General features: G+C 35.4%; 1 protein-coding gene across 1 annotated transcript in view; it reads right to left on the minus strand.

The window, feature by feature from the left end:
- Positions 1-19536, minus strand: part of LOC116279082 (serine-protein kinase ATM) — a 114580-nt gene that overhangs the window by 49234 nt on the left and 45810 nt on the right. Inside the window, exons 30-39 of the mRNA XM_072954171.1 lie at positions 17063-17237; positions 16340-16504; positions 15596-15728; positions 14043-14138; positions 11903-12074; positions 8658-8799; positions 7448-7624; positions 4728-4905; positions 2920-3007; positions 380-535 (exon numbers count right to left, since the gene is read on the minus strand). Of these exons, the coding sequence (XP_072810272.1) occupies positions 380-535; positions 2920-3007; positions 4728-4905; positions 7448-7624; positions 8658-8799; positions 11903-12074; positions 14043-14138; positions 15596-15728; positions 16340-16504; positions 17063-17237 (1482 nt within the window). The remainder of the gene's footprint in view (positions 1-379; positions 536-2919; positions 3008-4727; positions 4906-7447; positions 7625-8657; positions 8800-11902; positions 12075-14042; positions 14139-15595; positions 15729-16339; positions 16505-17062; positions 17238-19536) is intronic.

Consider the following 19536-nt stretch of genomic DNA (forward strand, 5'->3'; position numbering starts at 1 on the left):
TGAATAAACTGAGGGAATAGTGATAAACTTAATTTAACTGAATTTAGGGAATCACTCAACCATTTGAAAAAATTTACTAATCACTTAAGTTCCCAATGCTAGTTACTGTGGGGAATACAGAGAAAATTAAGTATGATCTCTGTCCTCCGGGAGCTGCTATCTGTATAATTTTTATAATTCTTAAATAATAAACATCTATTTCAGAGAAAAATTATTTATTTCTTTTTAAAAATTTATTATCATTGCTCTTTAAAAGATGGAAAACATCTAGAATATCTTTTAAATGGGAGAGTGGGAGTAAAACAAATATTTAACATACACACTTAATGAAACCATGTCAACAACAATTTTACAAACTAAAACTTGCAAATGCCATTACCTTCTCTCTTGATCATCCATGTTCTTTTTATCTGCATAGATTTCTGCATAAAGCAATGCTGTAAAGTGAGCAGCACAAGACTGAGCTACCTTGGCAACCTCTAGGTAATTCAACTCCAGCCAGAAAGCATCTTCAAAAACTGTTCCTGAGGAAGGTCTAAAGAAAAATGTTAAATGAAGTCATGCCCATGTCTTTAACTTCAATATCAAAAGCATGTTGATACAGAATACAATGGTAGTAAGCACTAGTTAAAGAAATTACATTCAAATAACCAAAAACCACGTATCCCCAATATATAGCTATAAACAACTAAGATAACTAAGACCTCTGTCACTTTTTGGATCGCTCTTTGACCCAGCCAGCTCTGTCTCACACTTTGAGAGCCTCTGTGACATAAACCAGAAAACATGTGATAATAACCCACATCTCTTTGCTTACAATTTCAGAGAAGAACTCAAGCAAAAACCAGAAAAAAGTGGGTAACAAGAAGAGGTACAGACTATAGCTGGTACTTCGCGGGCTAGCAGGCTACTGAATGCTGATTTTCACAATGTTGAACTTCTCATGTGTGTGCTCACCAGACGTGACATTATCCTTTTACGATACAGCTTGGTAAGGAGAATAAGTATCATCAAATAAGATACAGTTAAAAAAAATCTCTTAGAAAAAGATCCCCTTAGAAAATCTGATGAAAGCTATGGACCATCATCCCATACATATTTGGGGTTCAATACCTACCCTCCACAGAGGGATCCACAGACAGTGGCTAATAGGCTACACAGAACAACTAATAACACATACACAAATCTTTTCAAAAGGCCAACTTAATGAAAATATTGTTTCTTCTAAGACACAGTTATGTATCTTTCCTATTGCTGTTAATTTTCTCCTTTGTTAACTGCCTAGGTTGAGTTATTTAACAAAAGTCTTCCACTGTGATAACGGAGGAAAATAATATCACAGATACTACCTTTTTCAAAATTAACATTATAGAGACGTGACAAGGTGTGGTTAAGAGCACTGCAGCTAGGCTCACACCCACCTGGGTCACCTATGACAAGCTGTATGAATTTTGGCAACTTAAGTTCTTAAGCCTCAGTTTCCTCATCTGTAAGACCTGGAAAGTAATATACACCTCACAGAATAGTTGCAATGAATAAATAATGCTTATAAAGCTGATGAATAAAGTGTCTATGACAGAGCCAACACTAAATTGTAGCTGTTCTGAGGAACTTGAGCCTTTATTCAATGCCCCACTCACATTCTCTCAAGGAATCTTCTTTAAGGTCTTACTCAGAATTAAAACTTAATATTGAGAAAATTTATTTTCTCCAAGGCCAACAACCAATGTCAATACCATTCTAGCCCAATGTTAAACATGAAATGGATGATTCAGAGGTGAACTGCCCCCCAACACTGAGAAAAGAGATACTTCCAGCTCTAGTTAAAGTTACAGTTTTAGTTAAAGCTTCTTATGGGCATTCTCACAAGAGGATTTGGTACAAAACAGTCTGGTGAATCAGGAACTTTTTAACCAGAAACAAAGACCAAAGGCCAAATACTTCTTTTTCTAAGAGTCGATGTAATGGTATGAGGTGGATTACAGAGGAGTTTATTTTTAATATGAAAATGCATTTAGGTTAAACAATTTTTCATTTTTCTCCCATTCTCTCCCATTCTTTATCAACCCACTGCCATGACCACCATACAAACTCATGAGAAATCAATGCCTACTGACTCTAGTTAAAGGTTTGCTACATCATTTCTTCAAAGCTCTGGTCAACCCTGGAGCAGTACAGATCAGACCACTCTTGCTAGGAATTCCTAAACTCACTGTTAAAAATCTCGAGAGAAATAATAGGAACAAAAATACTGTATTATAAATCAATTTATCAGAATCAAGAAAATAAAGTATTATTACCATACAGAACCACAGATACTGAGGACTATGGTACACAGTAAAGAAACTTGTCTTATAATAAAGATACACAAAGGAGCTTTTTTACATAATTCTGGCTACTTCTGAGACAGAAGTAAAGCAAAAAGTTAAAGAGGAGTAATGCAACTAAAAGTAACCTAGAAAATCACTTATTCCTTTACAATTATTTGGTAGATGAAATAAACTAAAACCCTAGAAGACTGAATGATTTAGCAAAGATAATACTGTTACTAGTACAGTTGGGACTAGAATTCAGAATTCCTACAATATTCAATATCTTGTAATAACCTATAATGGAAGACAATCTTAAAAATACATGTATGTAACTGAATCACTCTGCTGTACACCTGAAACACAATATTATAAATCAACTATACTTTAATTAAAAAAAAAAAAAGAATTCAGAGTTCTTGACATTGATTTCACCAAAGTGCCGCCCTGAATGGATTACACACAAGGAGCTACAAGCATCACACACATTACATACATCACATTACGCACCCGGCAGTAGCGTTCCCTCCAATGATCATGCTAAAATTCAGCCCGCAGTAACAAGTTAGACTTCTCAACCCCCAAACTCTAAAACCAATATTCATATTACCTCTTTTGTCTCCTCAAGTAGTCCACAACAGCAAGCATTGTTCTCTGTGATTTTTTGTCCAAACAGCATCGGAAAAAGTGCTCGGACTCTGATAAATAAAGACATTTCCTCTCAGTCCCAGGCAGACTTGTTTAAGCACTTTCCTCCTTTTGTCTGTGTGTCTGTCTTCTACACTATAAGGTTCTGGCAGAAAACTGGTTCTTAATAACTATGAATCGATAAATGGATGTTAATGGCATTTCTTTTTCTTTTAAAAGGAAATATTGTGCTTTATAAAACTGAGAATTTAATTGTAACTTATATTTTATTTCTGAAGAGGGCTAATTCATTGATTCAGTAACTATTCATCTAGGATCTTTAATGCACTAGGTGCTCAGTGAACAACCATGAATAAGAAATCTATATTTACTTTCCTTTTCAACAATAGAATTTTATGTGTGAAGTTTAAATTTTCATTTAAGGCAATAAAAATATTGGCACTCTACACAGACATAAAATAAAACTGGCTGATTTTATTTCTGAAAGGTTGCAGCATAAATATGTATGTACAAATGATAAACATTAAAAAAAAAGTCTTAGCCATGTTGACAATAACAGATTGTCAGGTTATCATAAGCAGCAATTATATCAAACTTGGCATGTAATAAAATTATTTTTATTATCACTTCAAGTTACATCACATTAAAATTTAAATGCTTACTGGTAACTGTGAATCACTTATACCTACATTTCCCAAATTAAGAGTAGGAAATATAGACTTGACAGTTTGCAAAGTCTCTATAAAAATTTTTATTTTAGGATTTTCATTTCAATGGCCTGAAGAAAACTCGTATCAGCATCTTCTGGGTCATTTACACAACCAACTTATGGTCTAGTAGGACCACAGAATGGGCATCCATGCCTATGCTTAATAATTACATTATTTCAAATAGCAGACTGATTAACTGCTGTTGGCCCATAAAAAGGAACACACATAAAACAGAGCAAAGTGAGGTTTAAATGACATCCCAGTCATGTCCAATAAAGGTTGTCGTAGTGAAAGTGAAAGAAACAACTGGGAGAATTGAGTAATCACAACGTATGCCAAAGGGACTGAACCCAGTCACGGTAGGGAAGAACAATTTAGTTGCACCAAAATGTCACATTAAATCAATATTTTCCGTGTAGTTGTACTGGTCTTGAAGTACAATATCTGAATCTGTACCTAGTTTTACGTTTGCACATAAAATACATTAATAATAACCTTAAACATATATACCAAATGTTAACTGTCGTTACCCTAGATCACAGGATTATGGGCAATAAAATAATAAATTTTAAGGTTTATCCTAATTTTTCTATATTTTCCACAATAAATATGATTTTATAATACACAAGGTTGCTTTCAAAAAAATGAGTGGACCAGAGCTTTAATATAAAATTCCATCATATCTCCAACACAGTACCTACAATATGTCATTGTATTTATTTGTTTGCTGTTTCCACTGCTAGAATGTAGGGTATATCTTGTTCACATTCTACTGCCAGCTCCGTGCACACTGCCTGATGCACACTGAATGCTCAATTGGTTGCTCCATTAATTTTTTACAATATTTACTGAGGTCCAAGTACTGTCCTGGGTGTTTAACATATATTATTTCATTGAAAACTGGCTACAACTTTTATCTCCATTCTACAGATGACAGAACAGATGTTTAAAAGTTATAGAATTATTAAGCCTACAACATGCCTTGATGGGATTCAAACAATCTATCTTTCCCTAGAACTGAGATATTAACAGTACAAATTTGAGAAATTTAACAGAATACCTGAATCCAAATTTGCAGGGGTTGTGGATCGGCTTGTTTGTGAGGACTGTCTGAAGCAGTAAGCGAAAAATCCCTGAATATGTGTAGAAAGCAGATTTCTCCATGATTCATTTGTATCTTGCAGTAAAATATCATGAATCAAGTATGGAAGCACAGTCTGACAAAAGTCAGTTTTCACCTAGAATATACAAACATATCCAGTCAATAGTTTTGAGTAAAAATATTATACTTTCCTTAAAATTTTCAATTCCTGTTACTGACATATTAAACTTAAAAAAAATGACAGGTGATCTGTCATGAACTCTACGTACTACTAAAAAATATACAAAAAATGGGTACCAGTTAGTGTTTAAAAAAAGATCTAACTTAGAATATCTATATCAAACATATATGTTATACAGCAATCGTTCATTTTCAGCCAAGGTAATCTGCATATAATGAAACAGGATATCGCTTACAAATGAAATTATTCTGTCACTACACTATTGTACAAAAAAATTTCATGGTTGAGAAGTGTTACTAATAACAGAAGAAGTTTTCCAACTTGATAAAGGCGATAAAGCAGAAAATTTAAGAGAAAAGCTGAAAATTTAATTTTTGCACATTTTCTACACTCAGTGATGAGCACAGCAGTCATGTTAAAATGTTTATTTTTAATAGACTCCAATTTCTGGGTATAAAATTTGGGTACTTATCTATGGTATGCTCCAAATGTAGAAAATTGCTTTAATATATGTGGTACAATAAAATAATATTCAACTTTAAATAAGACACCATCTTCATGCATTCATCACATACCACACACATAAAACAGATTATAAATTACCAATTGTACATTTTTTCCTTTTAAACTAAAGACAAATCACAGAGCCAGTTTTGAGAATATGAAAATGAATATATGTATATTCATGCATGACTGAAGCATTGTGCACTATACTAGAAATTGATAACACTGTAAACTGACTATACATCAGTAAAAAATAAAAAAATAAAAAAAAAGCCAGTTTTGGAAATAGAGAATTTAGGGATCTAAGAATTAGTGTGTGTGTGTGTATATATATATATGCATATATATTTGGAACATTTTATCCTCTGACCTAAAGTCAGAACTTTATACAAATCTTCAGTTTGTTTACTAATGAGAAATGATTATGTGCCAGGTTATCACTCCGCTGACCTGCTACAAATGCAGTGCAGTACTGCAGAGTGTGATGATTTATTCACTGTCAACAGTTTTTCAGTAGAAACAAGGGCTGCTTTTTAAACTGCTTTCAATAAGGGCACTTTACCAAAATATACACTTCTGTATTCATTATTTTTAATCGGTAGGTGTTTGACCTAGTCAAGTATTTTTTCATATTTCTCTTAAAACTTGCTTGACAGTGTCATCAGTGACCAGCCAGTGCCTGTAATGGTGTTTAGAACTGCTTAACTGTGTAATAATTTACAGTGCTTTTCTCATGTTTTCGCTGACCAGGATTGGGCTGGAGAGGAGGGGGGAACTTAGGTGATCTGCACATCCTCCTCATTTTGCTCCCAACACCTCAGAGACAGTGGATGGGTGTTTGTGCATCTTGCTGTTCATAACTCACCATGACCGGCATATCTGCAGTTATGTTTAGCCCCTTGTGGTTTCTTTGTGTTCTGTTGTCCCTGTCTGTGCAAACACTGCAGCAATATGTCTCAGGCCTCAGTCAGCCTAAAATGCCAGAAGCATATATCAGCCTGACTTTAAACTGCACAAGTTTTTCTCCAGGGCACTTTCCACAGACCATTTTCCTAAGCAGCTTTGCTCTAGGCACAGGAGTATTAGAAGCTGGAGATGAACATCGTACCCAGGAGAAGAAAGGGGACTGCGGCATCTACAAAAACAAGGACAACTTTGCAACAAGTTGTTACCCTGCATGTGATTTCTGTGGAAACCAGTGCCGCCCCCTGAACTCCTACTACAAAACTGCAGGCCTGCAGTCCTGAAGGTACTAGACTGCTGTGAGCTCCCCTGCCGGACAAAGAAATAAAGCTGCCTTTTCTGCTTCACCCAAAACTCTGTCCTCGAGTGTCAATTTGGTAAGCGGGGTACAGAGGTAGAGTTTCAGCAAAAACACTACTATAAATCAGGTTAGATTTTAAAGTCTTAGAGCGCCATCACACTGTGCTGCTTTGGATGATATAAAAGCATATAAACTCTCAATCTGCCTTGGTGGGTACCATGAGTTTCTATTGAAATAAATGGTGCACTGTACCTTCAAAAATAAAAAAGCAATGCTAACTGCAACTCCATCTCTTTTCTAACTCAAGAGAGCGTATCAGGGAAAGTAAACAACAAAGACCTTATCAGAAGTAAAAAATTAAAAAAAGTTAGAGCAGACCTTTGGTTAACATGATTTACAATCATCAGTATTTTAACTATCATTGGTAACAAATTATTCAAGGCACTCCCTTAGAACTCATCCACCATGTGGCTACCCACAGCTGAAACCTACTGCATAAAGTTGAGGCTAAATAAAGATGCGCTGCTGGGTGGATTCACAACAGCTGAGCACAGGTGATACTGCATGAAGAGGACGTGCAGCACGCAGCACTCTTATTCGATACACAGGCCATGAACTTGGACACAAAAGACAAATGCAATGGGACAAGCAAAGAAAACTGTTCAGAGAAAGCTCAGTGAAAAACACAAAGGTAGAAAGCAATTAAGTCAGACTAATTAATCTTCTTACTTCACACATCGGCTTTAATAACTGCAGAACTTCACTTTTTGTGCCTCCACTATCCAAAAAAGCACAAGTCAGAGTCTTTATCCAAACGTCATGATTTTCACTTTGAGGAATCCACAGGTTTGTATCATCCAAGCCTTCTAAAGGGCTTTCTTTCTCAAGTCTGGGTACTTCTAAAAACTAGAAAAAAGTGATCAGAAAATGTAAATAAGGTAGGCAGAAATACATTTTACCTTTTCTTGCAAAACAAATATCTAGGCACAAATAAATCTGTTTCTAAATGGAGGCAGCCATGACCCTTTAAAATTAAAATACATTTATGTTTACATGAGAGGCAGAGTTGTAAAAAATTACCGACCTAACACAGCAAGAAACTTGAGTTCTACTCAGCTCACTAGTGGTATGTTAAACAAATCACAAATTCTCTGCCTTATCTGTCTCATGTATAAAACCAGTCCACATCTACTATGCAGCATTGGTTTCAAGATGAAATGAAATTTTAGAATGTTAAAACCACAGTGATTTACAGGTTATTAGTTTTATTAGTAGTTTAATATTATTAATATTAGTTTAATATTAATGATAATTAGACTAAGACCAAAACGATATTTATGATACATTAAAAGTACTATTGCAATAATGGGTATAAGCCCCAAAATTAAACTGGTGAGAACTCAACTGCTTATTCCTCAGTTGCTTTATGGAAAGAAAATATTAAAGAAAAATGCTTGGAGAAGCAAGAGTTCTTAAACCTTTCATAGAGTACTCTCAGTGGAACCTTGTTATGACATCAACGTGCAAAAGGGAGAAATCTGTATGTCACCTTCAGTTTCCCTAGGGGTCTGTGGTACTTTGACTTGCTATGGAAATAAGTGCTTGCTTGTTGATCACAATACCTATAAACCACACCCAGGAGCAGTAGCTTTCATGGGATCAAAGTAAGAGTTTTCTACTCCTAAGAAAAACAGCTGGTCATGAAGAATCCCTACTATCCCCCCAAATCAACGATCACTTCTTTCGGCCACCCATCTCGGCGTTTTCACACCGCCATAACTAAAAGTACAAATACCTTGGACTCAAGAAGTACAGCTGGAATTATTCCCAAGAAAGGTTAAATGTTAGTATATTAAACAATTTGATATTCACATCCCAGAGCAAATAGAACTGTTCTAGATATAGTGAGCACCCAATAAACATTCATTATTTGTGAGACCTTTTTTCTTGATGTTCGAAAAGGCTGTAGATAGGTCAGCATGGGATCAGTGGTCGTCTTATACATCTCCCAGAAACTATGTCCAGTTTTTGTACCTAAAATGCTTTTCAAACAGGTAACAGCTGCTGATCGCACTTTGACACTGAAAAACACATATAATTCAAATGCCACAAAATATATCAACTATTAATCTTGATGAATAATAGGCAAGTATCAATGAAAAAACTAAAATCTGAAACTTTAAATTTATATCAGGAAATGTTTACATTTATTAAGAAATTTTACATCTATAAAATCCTGTAACATCAAAGCAAAAATTACCAAAGGATTATTAATATTCCTTTAGTAAACGAGTTACTAATCACTGCAACAGCAATTGCCTTCATTCAATACAGTAAAGTTTATATTATGACTACTATAAAAGGACTCATAAAAAGAAATACTTGGAAAATACATTGACCAGTAAAAATGAGTAATGAGAATGACAGAATACTAATTTACCCCAGTAAAAGTACTTTGGTAACATTTTCTCTAAAAGACACAAATAATTTGAGGTAAGACGGAATGGAATTTCCCTACAAATGATAAAATTATTGTCTAAAATAATTTTAAATGAACATTTAAGTGTGTACTTATTTTGACCGAAAGCTAGTTGAGAATCATTACGTAAGGGATCTAAAACCTCGAATACAACACTGAAAGTCCTTCTCTTTTGTAAACTTGGATTCATCCTTCATTCCTCTTTCTTTCCCTCACTCCTCCACATCCAGTTCATCAGCAGGTCCTGCTTTTCTCTGTGTCAGAAACATGCCCTGGTTCCATGCATGTTCTGTCTCATCTCCATCACTGCCACCTTTATCTGAGTCACCAACATTCCTCCTCTGGATTACTGCAGTAGTTTCATAATCGGGCTTCCTGTTTCCGTTTCTGCCCTATCACAATCAACTTGCCATATGAAAGTTAGAGCAAAAATGTAAACTGCATCATGACATTACTTTGCTTAAAACTCAACGGCTTCCTTATGTATTTCGAATCAAATCCAAATTTCTTAATCAGAATTAGTCCTGACCTCCTAATTTCATTTCATATCATCTTCTTCCACACCAGGCTCTTTCTGATCCTCAAACACGCAAAGCTTATTTCCAGTCTACCTATTCTCTGTCTGAATGTTTTAGCCCTAATCATCTTACAGCTGACTCCTGATCACTCAGATGAGCTAGATGACACTTCCTTAGAGATGCCTTCCATGATTCTGGGAATTCCTTAGTCAACATCCCCTTCATATACCTCAGGGCCCTTAAACATGTAATGAAGGTTCTTCCTCTTATAAAAAAGACAGGAAAAACAAGCTGTACCTATTCCCTGTGGTTCTCAAGTTCAAGTCAGACTAATATTTTTGTGCATTTTTTTCAGAAAAATCAATTGCCAATTACTGTGTAACAAATGAAACACTTAATGCTTGCAAATTTTCTGTGAAAAATCTCTTGAAAAACTGCCAGATCTACTTTGAAACACATTTTAAAAAAGAGATGGATTAATACATGGATAGGAGGATGGCTAAATGTGATAAAGCAAGGATAACAGTAAAATAATAATGGTACAGTCTAGGAAGAATTGAGGTGGTGAGTACATGGGTGTTTGCTGTAAAATTCTTTCAACTTTGTTTTAAGTTTGAAATCAACTACAGAAAAACAAGGAAGAAAAAAATGAAAGCATGAGATTAAACAACATGCTATTAAAAAATCAATGGGTCAATGATGAAATCAAAGTTGAAATGAAAAAATATCTTGAGACAAATGAAAATGAAAACACAACCACACAAAATTTATGGGACGCAGCAAAGGCAGTCCTAAGAGGGAAGTTTATAGCAATACAGGCCTTCCTCAAAAAAGAAGAACAATCTCAAATAAACAATCCTACCCACCAGCTAAAAGAATTAGAAAAGAAAGAGCAAAAAACCACAAAAGTCAGCAGAAGGAAGGAAATAATAAAGAAGAGATTAAAAAATAGAAAAAAATCAATCAAAACAAAAGCTGGTTTTTTGAAAGAGTAAATAAAATCGACAAACCTCTGGCCAAACTCACAAAGAAGAAAAAAGAGAGGGCACAAACAAGCAAAATAAGAAAGGAAAATGGAGAAATTACAACAAATAACATAGAAATAAGTTTGAAAATTTTTATAATAAAATGTTGGAAAAGAAACCATGTCAGCATTTTTACTGTAACAACAACAACCAAAGAGAGAAAGATACATGTTCCTTAAATTAACAACAACAAGACAGCAGGCAGACACCACTTATTCCCCAAGACAAGGGGTCGGGGCTGTTATGGGGAAACAGATGCAAAACATCTATTTACCTTGGAAAGACTGTGGGCAAAAATCCTTTGAAATCAGCCCCCTAGTGGTGGCGATGAGGTGCTCAAATATATCAAAAATACAGCTGAACCTTGAACAAGAGTTGAACTATACAGATCCACTTACACACAGATGTTTTTTCAACAGTAAATACTACAATACTACACAATCTGCAGTTGGTTCAGTCCTTGAATGCAGAACCACAGACAGGGAGGGCCAACAATGGTTATACATGGACTTTCCACTGAGCAGAGGGTCAGTGTACCAAGCCCCTCATCACTCAAAGGTCTACAAATAACAGATAAATAGGCAACTGCAAGTAAATAGATAAATAAGGAGGGGAAGAGAAAGCAAAAGTAATCTCACACTGAGCAAGCTGAAATTATGACACTACCTATTGCCATTTTGCTTTGCAAGGAGCATTAATAGGCAAAAGAAAGCCCTACCCGATTAGCTTAAGACTTTCGGAATTATAAAATTTCTGCTGTATGACTCATTTTAAAAGGATCAAGGCTGAGAAGACAATGGTATCTTTGATTCTGACAAGTGCCCAAACTATCCCCACTTATATCCCCCTATCTTAATGTTTTGTGTTGAACCACCTGATAGTTTTCGTATCATTTATTTGTCCAGTTTACTCTAAAATTTAATATGAACCTTGTCTTGTGTACTCATCACTATATCAAGTACCCGGCACACAGTAAGGTTTTAGTAATTACGAGAATTAATAAAAATACTATGCTTTTCGCTAAATATTTGAAACTGAAAATATGGCAACTAAAAGGAGAACACTTTAGTTACTGGAAATGTTAATTTATATGAAGTCCCAATCTCCTTGAATGTCAGATTAAGTAAGTGCGATCAGATATACGGTATCATTAAATGCTCACCAATCTTCTATCAGCGTACTGTTCAGGTAGGTCAGCAGTATGAAGGTCCACTGAAGCTCTTTATCTTCAAATAACTCAAGAGCCTTGGTACACGATGTGTCCCTGTTATGCTGTATCGCTATTGTAGAGAAATCTACAGGACCCACTTCTCCCAAGCAGCTTCCAACAGCCTCTGCACACAGAAATTCCATTTCAGTAGAGTGACAGCTAAGAGATTGTGCATAAAACAGAACTTCGCTAATTTCAAAAACATATTCTGTCATCTTTTAAGATTTAAGTATTTTCTCAAAGATTTTGAATAGATTAAAGAAGCTACAAAATACAGTATCATTTTCTTCACATAGCATCCATGTGGCAATATTTTCCCCCATAAAGTCACACCCAGGAGACAAATTAACTAGTAGAATGTAGATATTAAGGAAAGTACAAATAAAGCCACTGTATGCGAGCATCCATTTTTTTGAGGTATTACATAAAGTCCACAAATATTAAACACTCAGTTTCGTGAAAATTCACACACTTACACAGATACACACAAACATGCATGCACACATGCACATTTTTTTTCCACCTGCATTATTACTACCCAAATGAAGAAGGATATTTTCAGCATGCCAGACAGCTCCCTCATGCTCTTTCCCAGTCATGGTGGAATTTAACAAAATACATTAGAACAAATTATTTGATAGTCCTCTTTTCAAAAGGTAGAGCCTAATTCTCCCGTTGAGTGTGGGCTGTACTTAGTGACTTACTTCTGAAAAACAGAGTATGTACAAGTCTTCCACTTTCTTAATTAAAATTATCCCAGGTATTTAATTCTCTCAGATGTGATTATAAATGGAATGGAATTTCATTTTCATATTGCTCATTGCTGGTGTACAGAAACATAACCGAGGTTTTTGTGTTGATCTTGTATTCTATAATTTTGCTGAATTCATTTATTAGCTCTCTTATGGTAACTTTCCAGTAGATTTTCTGGGGTTTTCTATAAATACAGAAATATGTCATCTGTGAATATAGTTTTACTTCTTGCTTTCCAATTTGAATGTTTTTACTTTCTTGTTTCTTGTTTCAATTGCTCTGCCTAGAACTTCCAGTATAATGATGAACAGCAGTGGTAAAACTGGGCAAACTTGCCTCATTCCTGATCTGAGGGAGAAAGCTTTCAGGCACTCACCATTAAGTAACATGTTAGCTGTGGGTATAAATCGCTAATATTTTATGCTACACAGGAAAGTCACTGAGTCTCCTGTAGTAAATCAGGTTTGTCCCCAGAGCAGTGCTACTATGGACAAATGGTAAATTCCTTGGTCAAAGGAAATTTTTAGGGTACTGGTAAAGTTCTGTTTCTTGGCCTGGGTGCTAGATGTACAGGTGTGTTCTGTTTGCAAAAATTCTTCATGTTAGATACTTATGACTTTTCTACATGTTAGATATATTTCAATAAAAAGTCTACAGGAAAAAGAAGTACCCCAGACACTAGACTTCCACTGAGAAGTTAAGAAAGACTCTGTTGAAAGATGGTAGAATCTGTGAAGCATTTCTGTTCCTCCCATTTTTCTTATTTGAAACAATTTTGTCACAACTTCAAGCTGACTTTAATCATGTGATTTTTCCATCCTGTGATCACCAAATTTAAACACTTACACTAGGCATAATGTTGGTTATTTATCTTATATGAGTTAACCCCCAAATGGTGGGAGAAAAGGAGGTGAAAGTGGCTTTAATAACTGAGTTTAATCTAGCGCTCCAAGTCCTCATTCTTATTTCAGTTATATAAAAAAGATACTAAGTACCATTCAGTTACACTGTATTTACAAAATGTATCAGAAGTCAATTTATTTGCAACTTAATGCTACAAACAGGTTCTTCTGACTTTCCTAAATATTTACAAGGCATTTTCAAATGAACAGTTAATCATTAACGTGTGTTAATCCCTACCTTCTTAACTTCATATGAATGTCTTAGGAAGGAAAATGTTGTGGGGGACTGCTCAGGGATACCTGAACTAAACAGAAATGTGACTAGCATCTCACATTTCCCCAATATCCCAAATGACAAACTTTTATCGATTAAAAAATATTGTAAAAATCACCACTCAAACAAAAAGAAAGCATATTTATTCAGCCGAACAGTTTACCTAAAACTTCTTTTTCACCAGCGTGGTTTGCTGCCATCTTGGATAACTGCAACAAGCCGACAACCAGCTTCACCATCACGCCATCCCGCGGGTTATCTGGAAGCAGTTTTGGAAAAAATCAGCTTACGCTATAGCAGAGACAACACTTTTCTCTATAACGTGTTCATATATTAAATTATATGACTAGAAAACTTACGAAGTTTTTTAGAAAAGATTTTAAATCATGAGCACCTCAAAAATATGAAATGAATGAACGTATTTGAACATCCTTCTGAAACAGAATCATGTAAAAGTAAGCAGCCACATTTGGCAGACAGAGAAAAACGTCTTAACAAGTTATGCAGAAAAATCAGTATCTTAGAAAAAATCACAGTTAGAAACACAGAAATCACTCAACATTAAGCTAGAAGGAACCTTGGGAGCATGCTTGGATTTTTAGCCTTTAGCATTTAGAATGGACCAGCACTGTCCAACAGAACTTCCTGAAATGATGAAAATGTTCTATAATCTGTGCTGTCCAAAGACAGCCACAAGCCACGTTACTCCTGAGAACTTGACATGTGCTAGCACAACAAAGAAACCAAACTTACAATTTTATTGAATTCGAATTCATTTAAATCTAAATAGCTACACACATCTATTAGCTGTATTGGTCTAGATGAACAAAATACTCAAACACACAAGAACAAAAGATGGAAAGAGGGTTTCATGTTTTATGTATATATATATCTCCGAAAAAAACGCACTAGAAATTTGGGAGTTCAGAGAGTCAAAATAAAATTAATTTTTAAAAGTACTGAGGATAAAAATAACACAATAGAGACATGAAGTTAATGGGCACATAAAGATAAAAATCAAAACATAAGTAGAAAAAATTTCCACCACATGCAGTACTATAATAACCTAAACTCAAATCAAATCAACATAAAATGGATGTTTTCTTAGGTAAAAAAAAAAGCTAGAAACACATACAAATACGCATATATATACGTAAAACACACATATATACATACGCACAACACACAAACAGGGATAAGATGCTTAAAATGAAACATGTTTCTTTTATTTAAATAAGTTGGAACAGTAGACAGAGATAGATTACCTTGTATGCCTAGCTCAAAGGAATTCAAATTTTTCTTTCAGGCAGTAGCAAGTGGTTAACATGTTTTTAAGCAGCAGAATAACATGATTATATTTAGACTTAGAGAAATCATTCCAGCAGAGGTGTAGAGCATGGATAAAATGGGAGTAGTTCAAGGTGAGGAGACCATTTGGGAAGTCTTTCAAGGTTAGACGAGAAATAATGAGGGTCTGGGGGAGGGTACAGCTCAGTGGTAGAGCACGTGCTTAGCATGCATGAGGTCCTGGGTTCAATCTCCAGTACCTTCATTTAAAAAAAAAATTTTTTTTTAAAAGAAAGAAAGAATGAGGGTCTGAACTAAATGATGAGAGTCTAGACTAAGTCTATGAGAATTAAATCAAGAACAAGAATTCACAAAAGATTCTTTCAGAAAGAAATGGGTACAAATAACCGAAGTTGTTAAAGTTCGTACCCTGAGATGATCTCATGAGATCCATCATCTGATCTTTATGTTGCTCTAGTTGTCTTCGAAGATCCTTCAGTCCTTCAAGCCTTGTCAAGGGAAGTGCGTCATAAACACTTACTGAGAGAAAATGGTTAATTTCCTAAAAGAAAAAATTAGATAAAAATGTAACTTTTGACACATATTGGTTGAGTCTGTAGAATAAAACCTAACAGCAATAAAAAAATCAGTTAGTGCCGCCTTTTACAGACACTAATTCATATCACTGTTACTACCAAACAAGGTAGAAATAAATTACTTCTTCCACTTCAAATCCTACAATGTTTTAATCATTTAAATTCTAACAGACTCTCTCATGATAATGCAATTAGAGTTTCAGATTGTTACAGCATATTTGATTTTTTATTTAAGAGGGTAGATTACATTTTTTTGTTTTTTCTTATTTTTTAACGTATTTTTATTGAGTTAGTCATTTCACAATGTTGTGTCAAATTTCAGAGTAGAGCACAACTTTTCAGTTATACATGAACATACGTATATTCATTGTCACATTTTTTTTCACTGTGAGCTACCACAAGATCTTGTGTATATTTCCCTGTGCTATACAGTATAATCTTGTTTATCTATTCTACATACGCCTGTCAGTATCATTTTTTAAAAAAGATTGGTTTTTGTTTTTAGAGCATTAGAGGTTTCCAAAAATACCACTATCCTCTCTAATACAAAATAGTAAGATGATGGAATAATTATTACCTCCAAGAGTGAAAAGGGTCCTCTACTGTATTTGATTTTCTGCTGAGTAATACGTAAATCCTTAAAGACAACGTGGTCAGGAAAAGGATCTAAAAGCTTAATCGTGATATATAGGTTTTCATTATCCTTGTTATCAATCACTAAGTATTTCAACAAGTCCAATACCTGAACATAATTTAAAAAGAAAAAAAATCAAAAGAGGAGAAATGGATTAATTATACTTTAAAGCAAAACAACCAAACCCACTATAATAAACGATACAAACTCTACTAACCTCGTTCACATAAAATGTTCTCTATCACTTCAAAGACACCCAGCTACTACTGTTTCTGTGCTTCCAAATAATTCAACAAATACGTAAGGTGTTAACTACAGGATGGGCACTGAGGTATAAAACTGCCAATATTACTGAAACATTTTATATAAGTAATATCTCAGACACCATCACAGTGGGTGAACTGCATCCTTCGTTTTGACTAACTCTATAATTCAGCCTAAGTTAAGAGACAGAAATCAGGTTATTTATCAGATCAAAATTGCCAACTGCTCTGCAATTAAATGATTACAAGGATTAATTTATCGAGAAATTTTTTCCACCATTTTCCAAAGAATATTTTCACTAAAATTACTGATTACACCAAGGAAATATAAAACAGCTCCTCCCAAGAATACTTTTATCAATGTTATTTCAAATGTCATTTTGAAGACGATTTGGGAAATTACCTGTTTCTGAACCTCCATCTGATCATCCACAAGGGGTATAAGTGTACCAACGATAACATGAAGATGATTTTCTAAAGCATCCTTACAGTGAGTTACTGCTGTGTGGCAAACCCGGCTTAACAGGTCACAACAAAGGGAGAAGCTACGTAAGGACACACCCGTGAAACGAGCAGGCCTAATAAGGGGAAAAAACGGTAAGTCCTACGACACTACTTCCATATAAACTCATTTGAAAGTCATTTTTATTCAACAGCTCTAATTCTTTTTCTCTTCTTTTTCATTGAGGTATAAATATAGTCAGTTTACAATGTTGTGTCAATTTCTGGTGTACAGCACAATGCTTCAGTCATACATGAATATACATATATTCATTTTCATATTCTTTTTCACCATGAGCTACTACAAGATACTGAATATATACAGTATAAACTTGTTTCTCTATTTTATATATAGCGGCCAGTATCTGCAAATCTCAAACTCCTAGTTTATCCCTTCCCACCCGTCTCCGCCCTGGGAACCACAAGTCTGTATTCTGTCTGTGAGTCTGTTCCTCAACAGCTCTAATTCTGATGTGACTTGACATAAAAGTCACATTTAATTCCTTAATAGTTTAACAGCCGAAAAGGGAAGTGACAACAACAAAATGACAGAGTAGGCAGCTCTAAGCTCTCCTGACAGAAACACTGAAAAACAAGCAAACTGCCAGAACTTTGTAAGAACTCTGTAAAACAGTCAAAAGTCAAAAGTTTACAGCAATCAAGCAATCACTGAATTAAGAGAAAGGAATTTAAAATCTAGGAAAGCTTTGTGGTGATTTCACCTGTCCCTGCCACACCCCTCCCCAGTCTGGCAGCAGTCACAAAAACCGCAGTCCTCATTTCCAATGTGGGATCCTGGTCCTTCGTTCCAGAGGGAGCAGAGCAGACCTTATTCCCAAATGATTGTGTTCTGTCTGTTCTAAATCTCAATGGGAGCTACCTGAAGGACTAACGTAAGGTGCTTCGCTCTGTTTTCCCTAACCTGGATATCCCCCAGGCTGGAAAAGCTGAGTGCATTGCTTGAAAACATTGTAAGGCTGACCAACAACCCACAGCTGCCTGGGATAAAAGATCATTGCTGAGACACACAACAGACCACCTAATGCCTAGGATGAAAAGCCAGGGAGAGCGTTCCCTTGGGAAATTAGAACCTCAAACTCACCCATATTTTCAAGGAATTTAGAAAGCCAGACACATGTCCAGGACAAGGTGCTTGCTCAAAAACTAAATGAGACGACCACAATCTCTCACTTTGGGCTGAGCTCTGGGCTCAGTGCAAACCTAGGTAAGTGCTGAAGAGGAGTCCTAACATAGAGCAAATCTGCAAGGACTAGGAAAGGTTTTCTCTCTCTCTCTCTCTGGTTCTTAGTATTTTGGGAAATCTCTGTCAAAACACTATCTGAACTGTCTTCAGTGACTACAATGGCAAGGAATACTCTTATGGCTACCAATGGAGAAGGGGAAGGAGGAATAAATTAAGAGTTTGGGATTAGCAGATACAAACTACATTATAAAACACAGATAAGCAATACAGTCCTACTGTATAGCACAAGGAACTATATTCAATACTATATAATAAACTATAATGGAAAGGAATATGAAAAAGAATACACACATATGTACAACTGAATCACTTTGTTATATACCATAAACTAAAACATTGTAAATTAACTATAATTCAATAAAAAAAAATCAATCACCAGTGGCTGATGATTTCAGCAATCATGCCTATGTAATTAGGTCTCCATTAACACCACAAAGGATGGGGTTTAGGGAGCCTCTGGGCTGGTGAACACATGTAGGTGTGGGGAGAGTGAAATGCACATAGCAGGGCATGGAAGGTCCATGCCCTTTCCCCATGCCCTGCCCTGTGCATCTCCTCCCTCTGGCTGTTCCTGAGTTGTTTCCTTTTATAATAAACCAGCAATCTAGTGAATAAACAGGTTTCCTGAGTTCTGTGAACCACTCTAGCAAACTGATCAAACCCAAGAAAAGGGGTCATTGAAATCTCCAATCTATTGCCAGTGATAACCTGGGCTTTCAACTGACATCTGGTGTGACTGGAGGGGGCAGTCTTGCAGGACTGAGCTCTTAACCTGTGGGATCTGACACTATCTCTGGGTAGGTATCAGCTGATGTCTGGAGAATACCTTGGATGCGTGCAGGGAACCCCCTCCCCCCACCCCACATATACACACTGGAAGTAGTGACTAGAATTGATAATATATATATTTACGGCTATCAAAAACTAGAATATTTATTTTAAAATGTTGAAGACCCTTTGTACTTAAGATTCCTAGAGTTGAAGAAGTAGTGATACAATCTGAAAGAAAAATAGGTAGATATTATACATACTGAAAAAACAAAATTCAGAAAACTCTGGCTTCTACTTTTTCCAAGCACATAATTTCTCTATTTCTTTTTTTTTTATTTGCT

Source organism: Vicugna pacos, chromosome 33, assembly GCF_048564905.1.
Source record: "Vicugna pacos chromosome 33, VicPac4, whole genome shotgun sequence".
Classification (NCBI taxonomy): domain Eukaryota; kingdom Metazoa; phylum Chordata; class Mammalia; order Artiodactyla; family Camelidae; genus Vicugna; species Vicugna pacos.